The sequence below is a fragment of the Micromys minutus genome (genome assembly GCF_963924665.1).
Source record: "Micromys minutus genome assembly, chromosome: 19".
Taxonomy (NCBI): domain Eukaryota; kingdom Metazoa; phylum Chordata; class Mammalia; order Rodentia; family Muridae; genus Micromys; species Micromys minutus.
The window spans coordinates 15,966,287-15,984,194 of NC_137954.1; the positions used below are offsets into that span (position 1 = coordinate 15,966,287).

At 37.6% G+C, this 17,908-nt stretch overlaps 1 protein-coding gene across 2 annotated transcripts in view; it reads left to right on the top strand.

Moving 5' to 3' along the window:
• Window positions 1-17,908, top strand: part of CREB1 (cAMP responsive element binding protein 1) — a 60,130-nt gene that overhangs the window by 29,986 nt on the left and 12,236 nt on the right. For both annotated transcript variants that reach the window (XM_080933388.1, XM_080933387.1), the window contains 4 exons: window positions 1,616-1,716; window positions 4,910-5,052; window positions 8,824-9,006; window positions 10,913-11,063. In XM_080933388.1, the coding sequence (XP_080789514.1) occupies window positions 1,616-1,716; window positions 4,910-5,052; window positions 8,824-9,006; window positions 10,913-11,063 (578 nt within the window). The remainder of the gene's footprint in view (window positions 1-1,615; window positions 1,717-4,909; window positions 5,053-8,823; window positions 9,007-10,912; window positions 11,064-17,908) is intronic.

Sequence of the window (17,908 nt, forward strand, 5' to 3'; positions counted from 1 at the left end):
ATTTATTTGTAAGAGCATTTATATAGAGACACTAGAGTGATCATTCCTTATTTCTCTCTGCAGTGAGCATATCCGTCATACAGCACTGTCAAAAGACATGAGTGTCCACTCTACAGTCCTTGAGCCTAGATGCATGCTGAATTCCTTTGGAATTTCTCTAATCTGTCTGAATATGGTTTTGTATGTTACTGTTGTTGACTGTTTTGAGGTGATGCTAACACACAGGCCCCCTTGTCTTGTTTAAGTCTACTTCTCAGTGTGACAGCATCATGTCACATGGAGGAATGCACACGAGGCCCCTGTAGTTTACACTAGAAAACTTGGTGATGTACATTACAGACTATGGATCCAGAGTGATCTAAAGTGCTGTTGCTGTGACAGCACTGACACCAGGGCCACCAAGGTTTTAATGCTTGTGGTGTCTAAAATGGACGTGCTGACTGCGAGCAGGGGCCACACTCCTTAGCTTTGTGGCTCATAGAGTTGCCTATCCTGCTTGTGTATCAGCTCTTCTATCTTCTTCAGTAAACATAAGCCCAGCACTCAGCCAGCACCTGATATTTACTGTATGAAATAGATGACTACATGGAGGCATTAGTATAAAATTTGGCACATAGTTATTAGTAAACTAGTTTCTGCCACCCCACACAGTATATCCATTCACCCTCATTCTCCAGTCAAAGGACCCGTAACAAAGAAATGCATAGCTCATTCATTGCCTTGACGGTCTACTCAAGAATGCCAACTTTGAAGCATGCTTACATATAGGAGAGATAGTTTACTTACATGGAAGAAATGTCAGTGTCTGTGTTAGAGCTACCATTGCTGTGATGAATCACCATGACCAAAGAAGCTGGGAGAAAAAGGTTTATTTGACTCACACTTTCACATCACTGTTCATAATTGAAGAAATTCAGGACAGGAACCTGAGGAAAGAGCTGATGCAGAAGCCATGGAGGAGGTGCTGCTTACTTGCTTGCTTCCCATGACTGCTCAGCCTTCTTTCTTATAAAATCCAGGACCATCTGCCCAGGAATGGCAACACCCATGATGGACTGGGCCCTCCCCATCAATCACTAATAAGAAAATACCCTACAGGCTTGTCTACAGCCAGATCTTATGGAAGTATTTTTTCAATTGAGGCTCCCTCTTCTCTGTATATAACTCTAGCTTGTGTTAACTTGACATAAAACTACCCAACCGTCTACTATTTGGTAAAGAATCACTGACTTACTTACACAAATGTAAATCTGTGTTTGCACAACAATTATAGGAAATTTTATTATTATAGACTTAGGGCTAACTCATGCCCAAAAATTTATTTTGCTTGGCAATTCTGTTCTAACAAGTGCAAGAAAGCATTGCCATAGTGATATATTCAGGGTTGATTGGGAGAAGTCGGAAACATTTTCTGGATAGATGTTCTGTCTCTGTGGCATCATTTGAGTCAGTAGGAGATGAATTTGAGTGGATGGTTGTCTCTGTTAGTAATTGAAGCATGTGTAAGATTTATTTATATATATATATATAACATATATACATTCCTTGTATTGGACTTAAATATTTTATAGGAATTAAATTTGATAGTCAAGATAAAGTTATTCTTTGTTTTCAGATTTCAACTATTGCAGAAAGTGAAGATTCACAGGAGTCTGTGGATAGTGTAACTGATTCCCAAAAACGAAGGGAAATCCTTTCAAGGAGACCTTCCTACAGGTATGTGATTTAGTAGTTTATAGAGTCAGAGAGTTTGAAAGACTTAGCACTTGGCAGATAGAGATGTCAGGACACCGGTAAAGCTGCCCCAGCAAGTACTTTGCATATTATTTCTCTTGAGTTACTTCTCAAATAAGCTGATGTTTACAGTACAAAATAAGACTACTTACTGTGGTTCTTAAACCTGTGGTTTGTGATCCCTGAAAACCATTGGAAAAACAGATGCTTACATTATGATTCATAATAGCGGAAAAATTACAGTTACGAAGTAGCAACGAAAATAATTTTCTGGTTGGGAGTCACCAGAATATGAGGAACTGTATTCAGGGTCATAGCAGTAGAAAGATTGAGAAGCACTGTTCTAGCAGTTGTCGGACAACTTGTTCTGTTTTTTGTAGCTGTGCCGACTTCTGCTCTTCCTAAAGCTTGGGATAGATACCTTTGAGTGTTAGCATCATTCTCGGTACACTGTTGCTCTGCTTAGCTACACATGTACAGGCAATTTTTACATCATGGTCCTTAACAAAGAGCTATATTTAGTAGTTTTCAGGATAATACTTTGCTAACAAGTTTGAGTTCAACTGTGATGCTACCTACCTAATCTGTGCTTTGCCTTGAAGGAATGTCAAAAACAATTAGTACATATATCAATTGGTTCCATATTAAGTATATCAAGAAACAGCAAACTTACTAATCTCATATGCTTACTTAAGAATTCAATAAACTTCAGAATTTTACAGTTACCTTCTGTGTTAGTTTAGATTAAGCCTATTTATGTAATTTTCTATTTATTTTTAGATTTATTTTGTGTTATATGTGTGGGTGTTTTGTCTGTATGCTGTAGTGTGCATGATGCTAACAGATGTCAGAAGATACTGGACCCACTAGAACTGTTATACAAGGTCATGAGTCACTCTGGATGCTGGGAATCAAAACAGGTCTTATAGTAGAGCAACCAGTGCTCTTAACCACTGAGCCTTCTCTCTAGCCTTGCTCCTTTTTAAGAAAAAAAAAAAAAAAGGTAATTGATGCCTTACCTTCTTCCACGTACTTATAGTTACTACTAAGCTTTTTCTCTCCTCACCCAATTATAAACTCTAAATATTATAGGTGAATTAATGTTGAGGTCTTAAGAAATTTTATGTTGTAGGATATATGTCATAGACATTTATATGTATAATCTTTTCTATTTGTTTTTATTTTGTGTGTGTGAGTGTTTGTATTTCTGTGCACCATGTGCATGAAGTACCTGCAGAAGCTAGAAATGTCAGGTGTGAGCTGCTAATGGTGCTTGGAATTGAAGCCATATCTCCAGCCCTTCTCTTTTGTTTTAATACAGCATGTGTTAGATTTTGAGACATTGGAGTATGTCTCATGTTAGTATATAATGCCTTTGATCCTGAAGCAAATTCAACAAAGTATTAAAAAACAAGTCATATGACTTTTCCTAAATCCTATGCAAATCATAGCTGCCAGCCAGCCAGATGACTCCAGCAGATAAACATGCTTACTCAAGCTTGGTGACCTGAATTTCATCCACATAAGGGTGGAGAGAAAGAACCGACTTCACAAAGTTGCTCTTTGACCTCCACACATATACCTCCTACTACATACACACTTAAAAAAGTCAAAACAAACCCCACAAAAATACCTGCTTTATGTGTGCCTTAATATTTTTCTGGCCAAAATCCTAGCAAATGTTATTTAAACCAACCATGCTTACTAATCAAATGAAAGTGCTGGAGAGAAAACATGTAGAGAAAGGGTTATAAAGGATGCTGTTACCTTACAGTTAGACTTTCACACGGAGATACTATTTATATGAACTTTATGAATTCCTGAAATGTAGCCTTTATATCTAGATTATAACAAGTTATTTAACAGACACTAATAGCATGTTTGCAAGGTTACAAAAATGAAATTGGTTGATTATACAAAATAATTTTATTGGAACATCCTATCATTATAAAGCAGTTAATTTGTATACAGCAGAAAGGTGCTTCATTTGGTCTCATGTGGCTTGATATTTTCACTGGGTAATTGTTCTGAAAAAACGGAAGTCATGTCTGTCAGATTTGCAAATGGTTGAGCCATAAGGCTTAATAAATTGTCTGGTGCTAGAAGCATGAGCACCTTGAAAGATGACAGCAGGCAAAGGAAGTGGGCTGAGAAAGATTGGGTGAGACTGTAGTGATAACTGTAAAATCTCTTATAAAATAAACCAGTTTCTCAGATATCTGATTCTGGATTTATTGATGAAGAATTGATTTGAAAAAAGTTATTTATTCTCACTACCAGTGTGCTCTAGAACAAACAGAACTAGAATGTGAACAGTGTCTTAGCTGTGTGCTTGGGTTCTCATACAAAGGGGAGCTGGATTAGATTGTCAGACTAAATTGATAATGTTTCAATTTCAACCATAATACTAAATAAGGAATATTTCTTCATGATACAATTTATACACAATACAATTTTATATCTATAAATATTTAGAGCCAGGCATGCAAGGTATGTGACTGTAAACCCAGTACTTGGGAGGCTAAGGCAGGAGAACTGTCTTTTTTTTTCCCCCAACCTGAGATTTGTAATAAGACACTGTCTTAAAAACCAAAATAAATCAGGTGGTAGTGATGAATGCCTTTAATTTTGGCACTTAGGAAGCAGAGGCAGGTAGATCTCTTGAGTTTGGAGCCAGCCTAATAATCTATACACAGAGTGACAGGGTGAGTTTTAGGATAACCAGGGCCACACAGAGAAACCCTGTCTCGGAAAAAAAACAAAACCAAGTACCTACCTACATACATACATATGAAGTTTGGAGGGGATGAGAGAGATGGCTCTTCTAAAGGATCCAGATTCAATTCCAGGACACACAGCATCTCACAGCCATTTGTAACTCCAGTCATAGGGTATGCAGTGGCCTCTGCAGGCACCAGGCATGTGCACATAAAACACCCAAACACATAAAATAAACCAAACCCAAATGCATAAAATAAAGCAAAACAAAACATGTCGTTTTATTTATTATCCTCACACACAAACACAACACCACCACTCAATTCTTGAATTTGAAGTTCCTGCTTTGTTTGGAGTTTATTCATGTGGTTTTTGCCCTACACATTAGCAGTTTTCTAATCTTTACTTACATGTAGTGAAGTTTTTTTTTAATTAAAATAGCTCCTTGTTTTTCTAGGAAAATTTTGAATGACTTATCTTCCGATGCACCAGGAGTGCCAAGGATTGAAGAAGAGAAGTCAGAAGAGGAGACTTCAGCCCCTGCCATCACCACCGTAACAGTGCCAACCCCGATTTACCAAACTAGCAGTGGGCAGTATAGTGAGTAATACGTTTTTTTATTATAAAAGTGAGAAGGAAAACTGTTAGATTCTCTTTAAAGACATGGTAAATGCCAAGGCTTTTGCTGCCAATATTGTTTGCCCTCCTGTCAGACATTATTAAAGAATTGTTAAAAGGCATTTATGGGAATGTCACTTTTTTTTTTTTTAACGCTGTCTTGCCTCCCGCCATGTCTCTTACATGATTCAGGCATAAGTTACTATTTTTAATTTTAGCATGATGCTGGCTTGCTAGCCTGTAACTTGTATTCCAGCTGTACTTAAAGTAGATTCCTAAAGCAAAAATTTTAACTTTTCAAATACTGAAACTTTTGAAATTATTTATAAGGGAGGGAAATTTTTTAAGATTTGCTATTTTTATTTATGAGTATGTGTCCCTGCATGAGTTTATATGCATCACGTGTGTAGCAGTTCTGGGAACCTTTGGATCAGATCCTTTAGAAATAGAGAGACACCAAGCCTAAGACCTCTACAAGAGGATAAGAGGATTAAGCATTCTTAGCTACTACATCATCTGTCTGAACCCCAGGGATGGTGTTTTTGATAACTGTCTTTACTGTCTATGATAACTGAGCTAAATAAGCTTAGATGGATTAGTTTCCCTTAAATTGTTGGTGGCTGTATAAGGGTACATCCTTCCCACCCTCCCCGCCTCCCCGTCTCTATGTCAGTCTCTCTCTCTCTCTCTCTCTCTCTCTCTCTCTCTCTCTCTCTCTCTCTCTCTCTCTCTCTCTCTCACTCTCACTCTGTGTGTGTGTGTGTGTGTGTGTGTGTTTAGTTTAAGTGTTCAAGATGGTTCTCTAACATTGTACAAGACTTCTTTCTCCTCCAGCATGAACATACTGAGGGGTCTAACATATTCCTGTCCTAACTGACTACCTCAGGGAGTCTCACTTGAACTAAAAAAGATGATTTTTAAAAAAGACATAGAGGAGCTGATGGGGAAAAGTATTGGATTTCCTACCATTCCCTTAAATGTACTAGTACTTTGAGTTTTTTTTTTTTTTTTAAGCTTTATTCATTTTATGTATTATCCTTTTGTACATGCATGTGTGCCTTTGATGAAACTGATACAGCATTATGTTCTTGATTTTTCCTTTCCACTAAGAAACAACATAATAAATACTCACATGTATGGCAAACTACTTATTTTGTAACTTGTTTGTTTAAAAAAATTCTTTTATTTTATGGGTATGAGTGCTTTGTCTGCATTGTATATCAACACTACATTATGTAGTGCCTGTTAAGGCTAGAAGAGGGGATTGGATCCCCTAAAACTGAAGTTACAGGTGGTTGTGAGCCACCATGTGGGTGCTGGGAATTGAATTTGGGTCTTTTGGAAGAGTAGTCAGTGTTCTTAACCTCTAAGTTATCTCTGTAGTCTTATAATTTGTAACTTGTAAAATTAACATGGTTATCAAACTTATAGGGTTGAATTTATAATATCTATAAACTGTAAATCTCTTTCTCATTCTTTTCTACTAGGAAGGATTATATCTATTCCTCCTTTTTCATTCTATTTTTTCCACAGCTACTCTGTACAGAATCTCAGCTAATATAATTTAAATTATTTAAGTTAAAATTTAACATAATTATATTTTCTTGATCATATTTCTTGGTAGAAATTTTACTTAGAGATAATGAGTTTCTTATTTTATGAATTTGTTTTTGTCAGAACTATCTTACACTTTCAAAGTAATCAAGTGTACAAGTAAATATTACAGTTAAAATATGTTTAAATCTTAGATGAGACTTATATTTTCAAAGAATTGTCATATGTATGTGTGTGTGTCATTTTATTTAATGTTTAAAACAACTCTACATCTGTTACATAAAAGCAGATGTTTTTAGGTTTCCAGGAAAAATAACAAAATCAAATGATCATAGCAGAGTAGCCTCTATCTTTTCTTGTGTAGTTTTTTCCCTTTCGTTCACTTTGAGCCTGTTGCTCTGTAATTCAGAAAAAAGTAGAGTGTTAATTAAATACATTTGAATCTGCAAATTAATTCTATGAGAAATGAAGATTTGATTTTCTTAACCTTCTGATTCTTTAAAGTCCTCTTTCTCCCACCCTCTTCGGGTATCAGTGTTTATGGATGTTTTCTTTGGGCACCATATGTGTGCAGTGCCTGCAAAGGCTTGAAGAGGGCGTCCAGTCCCCAGAACTAGTTGCACATTGTCATGGGCCTTCCTGTCGGCGCTGGGAATGAATAGAACCCAGGTCCTCTGAATGAGCAGCCATTTCCCCAGACCTTCCCAAGAAATCTTACAAAATTAATTGTAGAGTAATTCTTACGACAGTTTTTAACATCTAAGATAGTAAAATATGGGATTAGCTAATATAGGAAGATTATATATGCTAGTATGTTAATTTCCAAAAATTTATATCAGTGATTAAATAGTAATCATGAACTCATAGCTCTTGATTGAACAGTGAATTATCAATTTTCTGTGTACATACCTCTCAGGATGGTATAATTCCCCAGAGCTCACTGATAACCCCAAACTAATTCACTTCTGTTAAACAGTAACTTATGGAGAGCTCAATTGATAGGGTGCATTCCTACATGTGAAGGTTTGATTCTCAGCACTTGCCCATGCATACACAGACACTCTCTCCCTCCCCCGCCTCTCTCTCTCTGAAATTGCTCAAGTAAAATTACAATTTTTAGTCTTTTTTGGAAAACCTGATCCTTAAATTTACTTGAGGAGTAAATCATATTTTTCAGTTCTGGTATCTAAGGATTATGTATTCCAAACAAGATAAGAACTTACCTTTCAAGTAACTTTTTCTGTGTACTGTTGTGTAAGGGTGATTTGGATGAGTGCTGATTAATTTTCATTTGTCCGATAGTAGCTAGTGCACTTACTCATCGAACAGTCAGTAGAAGTCTCTATGAAGACTCAGACATAAAACTAGATGCATGTAAGGGAGGGTCTTGGCTCTAATTTTAAACTTTATGAGACACTCATAATAACTGAGACCCAGGGCATTTCACGTCTTTCATTGGTGAGATTTTTGGTGGGGATGATGGGTGTTAGGTGCTAGAAACTGAACCCAGCACCTTGGACATTATTGTATTACTGATTATTCTTTTTCTTTTCTTAAATATTTTTAATTTTATTTATTTATTTATTTTGAGGTGGTATCATACTGTTTTTCCCCAAACTAGTCTTAAAATCATAGCTTGTGATTTTTTTTTTTCCTTAGTTGCTTGAGAAGTATCATGAGTTCTTTGACATGGCTGTATTAAGTGCACTAGTGACAAGTTTACAAATTGCTCTAAGGGTTAGAAAATATAATGGCCTTATTAATCATACTTTTAACAAACATTTATTGGGTGCTTTTATATTAGTCAGTTTTTGACCTATAAAAATGTACTTAAAATTAAAGCAGCAGATAGTAAACAATGTATAAGGGAGTTGGCAGTGCTGTAAAGAAAGTATCGTTGTAAAGCAGGACCTCCTCGGAGTTGAAATAAGTTCAAAAAGAGTTTGAGTTTTCACGTTTTATATTGTTACCATGCATTATTTATTGAGTACAGTTTATAGAGAACACTTCTCTCATAGAGAGTGGATATGGTTTCCTGAGTACACAGTTACTTGAAGATACCAAGTCTTTCTTGGTGATGTTATTTTCTAGAATAATTTCTCCTATATTATGCTTTGCTAATTGCATGGGTTTAGTGTGTTTTAAAAATCTTATGTGGTATTAATTAAACTTGTAACAATACAATTCATTGGGTTTTAGTTGCCATTACCCAGGGAGGAGCAATACAGCTGGCTAACAATGGTACCGATGGGGTACAGGGCCTGCAGACATTAACCATGACCAATGCAGCTGCCACTCAGCCGGGTACTACCATTCTACAGTATGCACAGACCACTGATGGACAGCAGATTCTAGTGCCCAGCAACCAAGTTGTTGTTCAAGGTAATAGAATTAAGAATTCATACATATGGTACCTTCTTTTAAAAATTAATGTATATACTCATGAAAAGTAAGTATATTGCAAAGCACTACTAAAATAGTTTTCTTCAGTATAGATTCAGATAATAACAATTTAGGTATGTATGTATTTAATACATAAATAAATATTTCTCATGAAACTTCCCATTATTCCCCTTGGATGAAAATGTCATGGCATAAAAACAACTATCTTTTAGCTTAAAGGAGTGATACCTGTCTTTAATCCGTCAGCAGTCAGGGAGGGAGAAACAGGGCCGTGAGCAGAGAGCTGGGGGAGCTGTGGCTGGGCTGCATGGCCCAAGTAACACCAGCTACTTTCTTCCCACACCATCGTTTGCTCTGTCACCATTGAAGAGGTTGGTGGGTTCTGCTCTCTGTCTTGTTTATGTGTTCTGCTTTTGTTGCTTTTTAAAAAATTTTTACTTAAAAAGAATATAGAGCTTTTCTAAAGTCATCAGTTTTGATTTTAGATAAAAACATTCCAAAAGAACATATCTCATTATGCAGATTTTTGCTCTTTGGAGAACAAGTTGTTCTTAAGTCCTTGATGGACTGGAAGATTTTTTTCCCCCCCAAATTTTTAGAATTTTGGAGAGTGTTTACTATTCTCCATTAATTCATTGAACAGTTCATAGTTTATACCAGATTAAAAATTTATGAAAATAATATTTGCTTCTAAAATATTTTGTTAATAATAACTAATGTTGCCTGTGTTAATGAGAGTCATATCCCTTCACCATGGATAACTTTTGAATCATACCAAAATCCCAAGTAGAACATCTTTTGTTTAGCAATTTCTAATACATTTATACTATATATCTTGTTACTAGACCAATGATATTTGAAAAAAATATTTTGCTTATTAGTGGGAGTAAAACACCTTTTCACTTTACATGCAGGTACTCAAAAAATTGTAAAGCAGGATGTCAGTGACTTTGAATTCTCAACGTCAGTTTGAATATGGTAACATGTTTAGTATATACATTTTTGTCCCTCAAACAATATAATTGGTATTTTTCATTGATGTGGATGATTTTATAAAGACCTTCAAAATCTCTCACATAGTTCTAGGGTATTTATTTATTAGAACATATTATGACACTGTTTTCTAGAAGCAAATAATGGACAAATGGTGATTTTTTTTTTTCACATATGGAGATTGTATGGTTAGGAAAATCCAAAGCTGAGTGAGGTAGCATACACCTTTAATTCCAGCACTTGGGAGGAAGAGGCAGAGGCAGGTGGGTCTCTTGAGTTCTAAGCCAGCCTGGTCTACATAGTGAGACCCTATCTTAGAAAACTGATAAGAAAAAAAAATCCAGCTTTTACATATTTAGTTATTATCACTTATATTAAGATATATTTACATATACCATGATTGGCATCAAATGTCCAATTTTTTCATACTTTGAGTTTTATTCGAATTAGAAATTTATAATACTTTATCATATGCTTATTTTCTCTTTTATTTTGCTATTTTATGAAAAATCATGGTCGTTTTTATGTCGTGGCAAGAGTCTACCTACTGAGACTTTTTTTTTTTTTAATGTGAATTAAATCAAGGGAAGACACTGAGGCCTATATCTAGGAGGATTATCTATGCTGGGCCCCACTTTCCTTTTAGACTTAAGGTTGACAAGCATGTAAACCACATAATAGATCTCCATTCCAGGGAAACATAATAGAAGACCCAACAGAGACACTGAGGCATCCTCCCTGTCCATGTAGTAATAGTACAAAAACTTCTTTTTAGTTAGAATCATGTTTCCTGTTTCCCTTTTAATCTAACACGTGTTTAGATCGATTGAGACACATTTGAATTTTATTGTAGTGTTTCTGTGTCTTATACCTTGTTCGCTCTTTTTTGCAGCTGCCTCTGGCGATGTACAAACATACCAGATTCGCACAGCACCCACTAGCACCATTGCTCCTGGAGTTGTTATGGCATCCTCCCCAGCACTTCCTACACAGCCTGCTGAAGAAGCAGCACGAAAGAGAGAGGTTCGTCTAATGAAGAACAGGTATGGATATTCCAGACATTAAATGCTATGTGTCAACTATGTCTCTCCTGTGTGTTACTTCTGCCAACAGTAGATTCTGTGCATTGATTTTTTTTTTTTTTTTTTTTTGTCTTGCTGTGTGGGCCAAAGTGTCCTGGAATTCTTGATCTTTCTGCCTCTGTGAGGGCTGGGATTATAAGCTTGTGCTACCATGCTTGGCCTTACGGGCATGTACTTTCTTACTTAGAGTAATAATTTAACATCCAAACACTTTTAAAATAGAGTAATTCTAAAAAATATGGTATTCCCGACAAAGCCTTAATGCATAGTTAATGTTAATCTTGAGAAATTAAAGTGTTACATAGCAGAAGCTAGAAAACATAGGTAAAGCCTTTCTTAGAAATGTATTTGCTTTTAGATGTTTTTGGATGGTTTTGCCATCTAAAAACAAATGGAAGTTATTAATGTTGAAATGATTAAAACAAAACAAATAGTCTGAGGAGGCCACTCATTAGTTAGTGTTCACCACACAAACAAGAACTCTGGAGTTCAGATTCCCAGAACCCATATGAAATGCTTGGCAGGGCCCTGTGGTTCTAGTCTGATGGCAGAGGTGGGGTTCCCAGGGCAAGCTGGTCTGTAAACTCTGGGTTTAAAGAAACCATGTCTGAAGAGTAAGCTGAAGCAACATCAAGGAAGATAGCCTTCATACACTCAAACATGGGAAAAAATATCAAGGGGCGGTGATACGGGAGGGAGGTGAAAACTAAAAGAGAATCGAGGTGTATAAAGATATAAGCTATTTGAAGTTGACAAGATTTTCTTTTTTACCCCAAGTGTCTAAATAATATGATAAGGTAAATGAGACAAATTGAACTTAGAAGATCTAACTTAAGTCTTGCATTCACCCTTTAGCTATGATTCTGGAAGAACACATTAATATTCTAAACTTGGGTTTCTGCCTTTGAGTAAAATAAGGTCTCTCCTTGCACCCAAAGCTCAGCTCTTGGGGCCAGGTAAGAAAGCACATGGTCTCTGTACTGTTTCTTCTCTTCAACAATTTCATGTTTGGAGGGTCAGCATCATTGTTCTTGAAACAGTCTTAACTGTCACAGTCTTAGTAAATTATATCTAGCTATGAAAAAGGAGAAAGCCATTCTGAGATATTAGGAGAAACTTGAAAAGAAGCCTGGTGACCTTTATTGTGCACCAAACAGCTATAAGCAGTTAAGTTATAATAGAAATGTACTGCCTAAGTCTTATTTAAATGTATTTGGAAATATGAATTAAATTACACATTAATCTGCTCAGTTTTAAAGTATCTGTTAAGAAATAGTTGACCTTTTCTAAAATAAAAAACAGTATTTAAGAAGTCTCAAAGACCTAATTAATTATAAAATTAAAGACAGCAGTAAGGAGACACAGGAATCAAATTTTTTAAAGAATTTGATATTATGTCTATGTAATTTGGTTCCTCTTACAGAGAATGACAGACACAGTGGGTCCATGTTCAGGGGAGGCAGCACTAGCTTCCTTCTTCCTTCCCGTCTGTGCAGTACTGGGGTTGTCCTGAGGGCCATGTTCATGTAGACAAACCCCGACCACTGATTTATACTCCACCCAACCCTTTTACAATTTTCACAGCTTCAGACAGGGTCTCGATGCTACCCAGGTTGATCTGAAGGCACTCTGAGAAGCAATGACACATACCACTCTAGCCCATCTCTGGGGTCCTGGTGCAGAGCTTAGTTTCAATAAAAAAAAAAAAAAAAGTGGCCAGGCTGCTTTTCCCAGTCTTTCTGTCTCAGTTTCCTGAGTAGCTGAGATTACAAGCCTGTACCAGCCAAGCCTACTGACATTAGACCTTCTTAGCTGCCCAGAGCATTGCCCGCTTATAAACACTTGTAAACCACAGTGCCACTTTTTCTCCATTTCTCAGTATTAGTGTTCTGAAAGTTACTCTGACAGAATCCCTGAGAAATCCACTTAAAGAAGAAAATAATGTACTTTGACTCTCAGTTTCAGCAGTCCTGGTTTACTTGGGACCATTTATTTTGGCCTTGCGATGAGGCAGAACATCATGGCTAGTGGCCTACAGTGGAACAGAGTGACCCACGTTTTAGCAGACCAGAGGCAGAGAAAGAAAAATGTGTCTGGAGACTGGTCTCATACAATGGAAAGAAAGTGACTCCTGTGTGCTATGGCGTATATCTTCCCTCAGTTACCTCCCTGCACATAGAGAAATGAGTAAACGTAAAGGGTGATACTGTGGGAAGTGATAGAAAACAACGCTCACTGACCTAGTTTCGACAGGTCTAAGTACCTGTACAGACAGCACATGTAAACATCACATGTGCTTGGACCACACTGGTATGAATGGGTGAATGTAAGTTGTTTTAAGTGATTGGAAATTACGGCATAGCCTCTCAGGGTGTAACTTAATGACCCATTTCTCTTCAGCTAAGTTCTGCTTCTCAAGTTTTTTCATACCTTCCTATGCAATTATGAACCTATTAGTGGATTAATCCATAAATGAGGTCATGATCCTTATAATTGAGTAACTTCTCAGAACATTGTATTAGTAGCTAAGCGTTTCCAAGAGCATTCCAATGAAGCCATAATCCACTCTACTGCGATCAAGAGCAGTTTTTAAGATAGTTGCTTACGTGAGGTCTACAAAGGTGCCTGATTTAAAAGCAGGGACTGTAATAAGATACTTTTGCTTAGATTTAGTTACACTCTCCGTCAAAGGGAAGTTTCCCATACTCTGAAGGAGTTCTCTTTCCTCTCCCCATGGTACTTTTTAAGCTTTCCTAGACTCTGGCTTCTGTGACCATATCACTAACATGTACCTAGAAAAGTGCAGGCTTCCCATACACCTGGGCAGTCTAGCATACTCTTCTCTTTAATCGGCCAACGTTTGCATGCTCAGTACCCTAATCTACTCTGCTTTATTCTAAGTTACAGTGTGTGTTAGGCATTAACCTTCACACACAGAAGATAGATCTCTATCTTGTATAGGCAGATAAGATCTTATTCCACTCTACAGACGAGAAAGAAGGAAAATACCAGAGAAAAGCTAAATAAGCAGTCAGGTGTCCTATATTTTAAGAAACCTGTGTCTGGTGACACATGAGGCTGTTGCATCCTGCTGTGCCTCTAAGCAGAGTGAAATACACTGTCAGGATACATGACACCAGGAAATAATGGTAGAATGCTTTCCTGGGAGATCCATTTTGCTCAAGAAAAACAAACTCCAATTTTAAGAGGAAATAAATTCAAAAGAAATTACTACTCTAGCAGTTACTTTAAGCCATATCTCCAGAATCACCGTATCAGTCAGTGCCTTTGTTACTACAAGTTCTTCAGCCGACAAATTAGACTGTCATCCACCAGAATAAAAGTGTGCATTGAACACAGCCCATCTCACACTGAACTGGGGAGGAAAAAGTTGAGGAGCCCCAAAATTCTACAGTGTGCAAGTTGTCAGTTATTCCAAGTGAAGTAACATTTTGTGTTACTACAGCAACCATCGTAAACTCTCAGCGTCTTAGAACAACATGACCTCTTCCTCTCATAAGTTGTACTTTGTCAGCTCCAAGTCACTTGCCATGGCTTTTCTTCATATCATCTTCCTTACCAGCTGCTTCCTGGATCCCCACTGAATGAGAACAGCTCTTTCAAGACATGGGGAAATGTTGCAGTGGGAATAGGTCAGGGTGTAAAGATCAGACATTTTTTTCAGGAGTTGGTTCTCTGCTTCTACCTTGTTTTGAGGCATGGTCTCTCATTTCTGCCCCTGCACTGCATTAGGAGTGCTGTAGTCAAATCCAGCTATTTGTGTGGGATGGAACACAGTTACACTTGTGCCCTAAGACATCTCCCCAGCCTTCCTTTGGTTTTTAAACCATAGGCTTTGTCTCTGGTGAAAACTATATCCACTTGGGTCCACTGGCTACAACTCTGGGAAGGACAAGTAAAGTCAGTGGGCGGTGGATAGGGAATCTTTCTAGAGAGGGGATGATTATGAGAGTAATACAGTTTACTGCCCTTGCTGTTAGATAGCCTACAGTGTAGAGCGGGTTTAAAGGGTTTTCAAAGATGGAGGTAAGAAACCGTTAAATACATTTCCCCTTATTAAATGTAAAAGCCTTACTTTTTGTTGTTGTTGTTCAGTGAAGAACAGAAGAAAAATAGCAAAGTAAACATTAAACTGGGAGGTTTTAATAATGTCAGGTTAGAGTCGATATGGACTGGAAGAAACAATAAATATGGTGAAAAATAGGAAAAATTTCAAACAATATGAATTTAATCTGACTGTTACAGTTCACCATTAAAAATTAAAGTATTTTTATGGAGATTAAAATGTTCTTTGTAGAAAAAAAAGCAGATTATGTATTTAATTTTTTCAAAACAGTACAAGTAAAAAGCAAGTAAAGGATGCTTGTTATAAATAACTTAGAAAGCATAAGCAAAAATTTTAATTGCCTCTAACTGATCCATCTAAAAATACTAAAATCCTGCCTTTCCTTCTCTTCCTCTTCCCCTCTGTGTTTTGTCTCTCTCTCTCTCTCTCTCTCTCTCTCTCTCTCTCTCTCTCTCTCTCTGTGTGTGTGTGTGTGTGTGTGTGTGTGTGTACATGCATACATTTTGGCATATATTTAGCCTTTTATTTGAAGTACTTTTAGGTTTATAACAGATGAGAAAAACTGAGCTCCAAGCCTAGCAGTAGTAGATAAAGATAAAGGATCTCTGAGTTCAAGGCCAGCATGAGCTACACAATCAGGGCTACACAGAGAAACCTTGTCTCAGAAAGAGAGGGAGGGAGGGTGGAAGGGAAGGAAGGAAAGAAAGAAGGAAAAGTAAGTTGTTTTCCTTCAGCTCCATCTGAACCATTACATGGCCAGAGCATGTTATCAAACCTAAGAAACTGCATTGCCTGATCTAAGGAAGGTTTTAGGAAGTGTCTACACCGCTGAGTCCACAAGGGCAGCACTGCCATTATATACAAGACAGCACTTCCTAGAACTCTTCCTCCCCTCTTCTGAGCTTTGTGGGACTTGTTATAGAGGTTTTACTTAGAGCCAAGCACTCAACACTCATTTATTCACAACACTTCGGTCAGTTTGGAGCCTCTGTATTCACTGCTGCACACTGCATAACAAGCTTCTCAGACCCAGGTCGAGAACAGTGCTAGTCAGTGGGTATGGACAAATATTGGAAGACAGTTTTGTAGTCTCTGCCCATCAGGAAAACAACAGTACTAGGCTGTCACTCATACCCCAGTACCTGCCTAGGGACTACATCCTTCCAGGACATGAGCATTTGAACATGTTTACATTAACAGGCATGAATTTCCTCCTGTGGACCAGGCCTTGAATCCAATCAAAAAGCAGTTTGTTCCCTGCTTATATAGCAGTCACACCACTGTTTCACATACCTGTGGGCATGGCATATCTTGCTAAGTAGGATGGTGTAGCTGGCCTTTGCTACTTTGTATTCTTTTCCTACCCTTTATCCTTTCCACTCAGTACCTCCATTTTACCCCATCACTAGATAGGAGAGAAAGAAAAATAGAGGGGAGAAAGAGAGGGAGATCTGAATCTGATTTCTTCTTTGAGCACAACTACTGGGAAACTGCAGCCAACTCCCCTGAAGGACCACCAAACCACACCTCTCAGGGCCCTAACATTTATGCACCTTCTGAAAAGTTACCTCCAGCTTTCAAAGCCGTGAGTCTGCTAGAGTATGAGACAAATGATGGTGAGCTACTACTGACAGTCCAAAGCTGCCCAGTCCCTACACCTGGGATTCAGGTGAAAGCACATTCTATAATATTTCTGTAATTTTTAAAGAAAACCAGAATTCTTACTACAGGATGGTATTGTAGTATGCAGGGTCTACCCTGGGTAAGTCCACTAAAGGTTTTTCTTCTCAGGGATCAGCATAGCACCATCAGCATGGTACAAGGCAGGCAGCACAGATGAAGTTTCCAGATTAGTTCTAGCTTAGTTTACCTGTGTCCAGCAACTAAAGTGTTTTGTGTTTTTAGAGGTAGTGTGACACTTAGTTATATTAAGCAAATAAGAGCAATGGCAGTAGCCTGTGTTGTGTTGGGAATCCTTGAGGTCTGTCTGACCAGTAACTTGTAGGGAGGTATCTTATTCCTAACACTGATATTTTCATTTAATAACCCACATCTTCTGGAAGCAGGATTGTCCACCCATGCATGCTGTAATACCATTCCACCAGGGAAGATGAACTACAGGTGTTTGTTGTAGTGCCCCAACTATTACAGGAGCAGTGACTTCTGGTTAGATATGAGGCCTGCTCCACAAAATGGATTAATGCCTTGCATTTTATGTTGCTTTGAAAAATACCTATGGAAAGTTTAAAGGGAGGTAGTTAGCACTTTGGTTTGGATTTAGAGGTTTAGTGACTTGTCAACAAAGATCTCTCTCTTGTTTTAGGCCTGAAGTAATACAAAATATTATGCCAGTACAAACATGTGGCTGAGGCTGCTCGCCTCATGGCAGATAGGAGTAACAGGAAGGGGTCAGGACTATATGATATCTTTCAGAAGCATATCAAAAAACCCACTTTCTCCATTTATACTGCAGTCCTGCCACCTCCCAATAGTCTATAAGAGTTTGAATCCATCAGTGAGTAAAAGCATTAAGTCTGAGTCATCTCTGAATATACATCCTCACAGACAGATGAACATGGTTATGATGTAGCAAACCCTCCTCCTTGTGCCATAAAACCAGCAACAAGGCACAATTGGTAGTTTCTGTGTAAGTAAATAAGATATTATCTAACAAGCTGATGTTGTGGTACATGCCTGTAATCAATGCATTTCAAGGTTG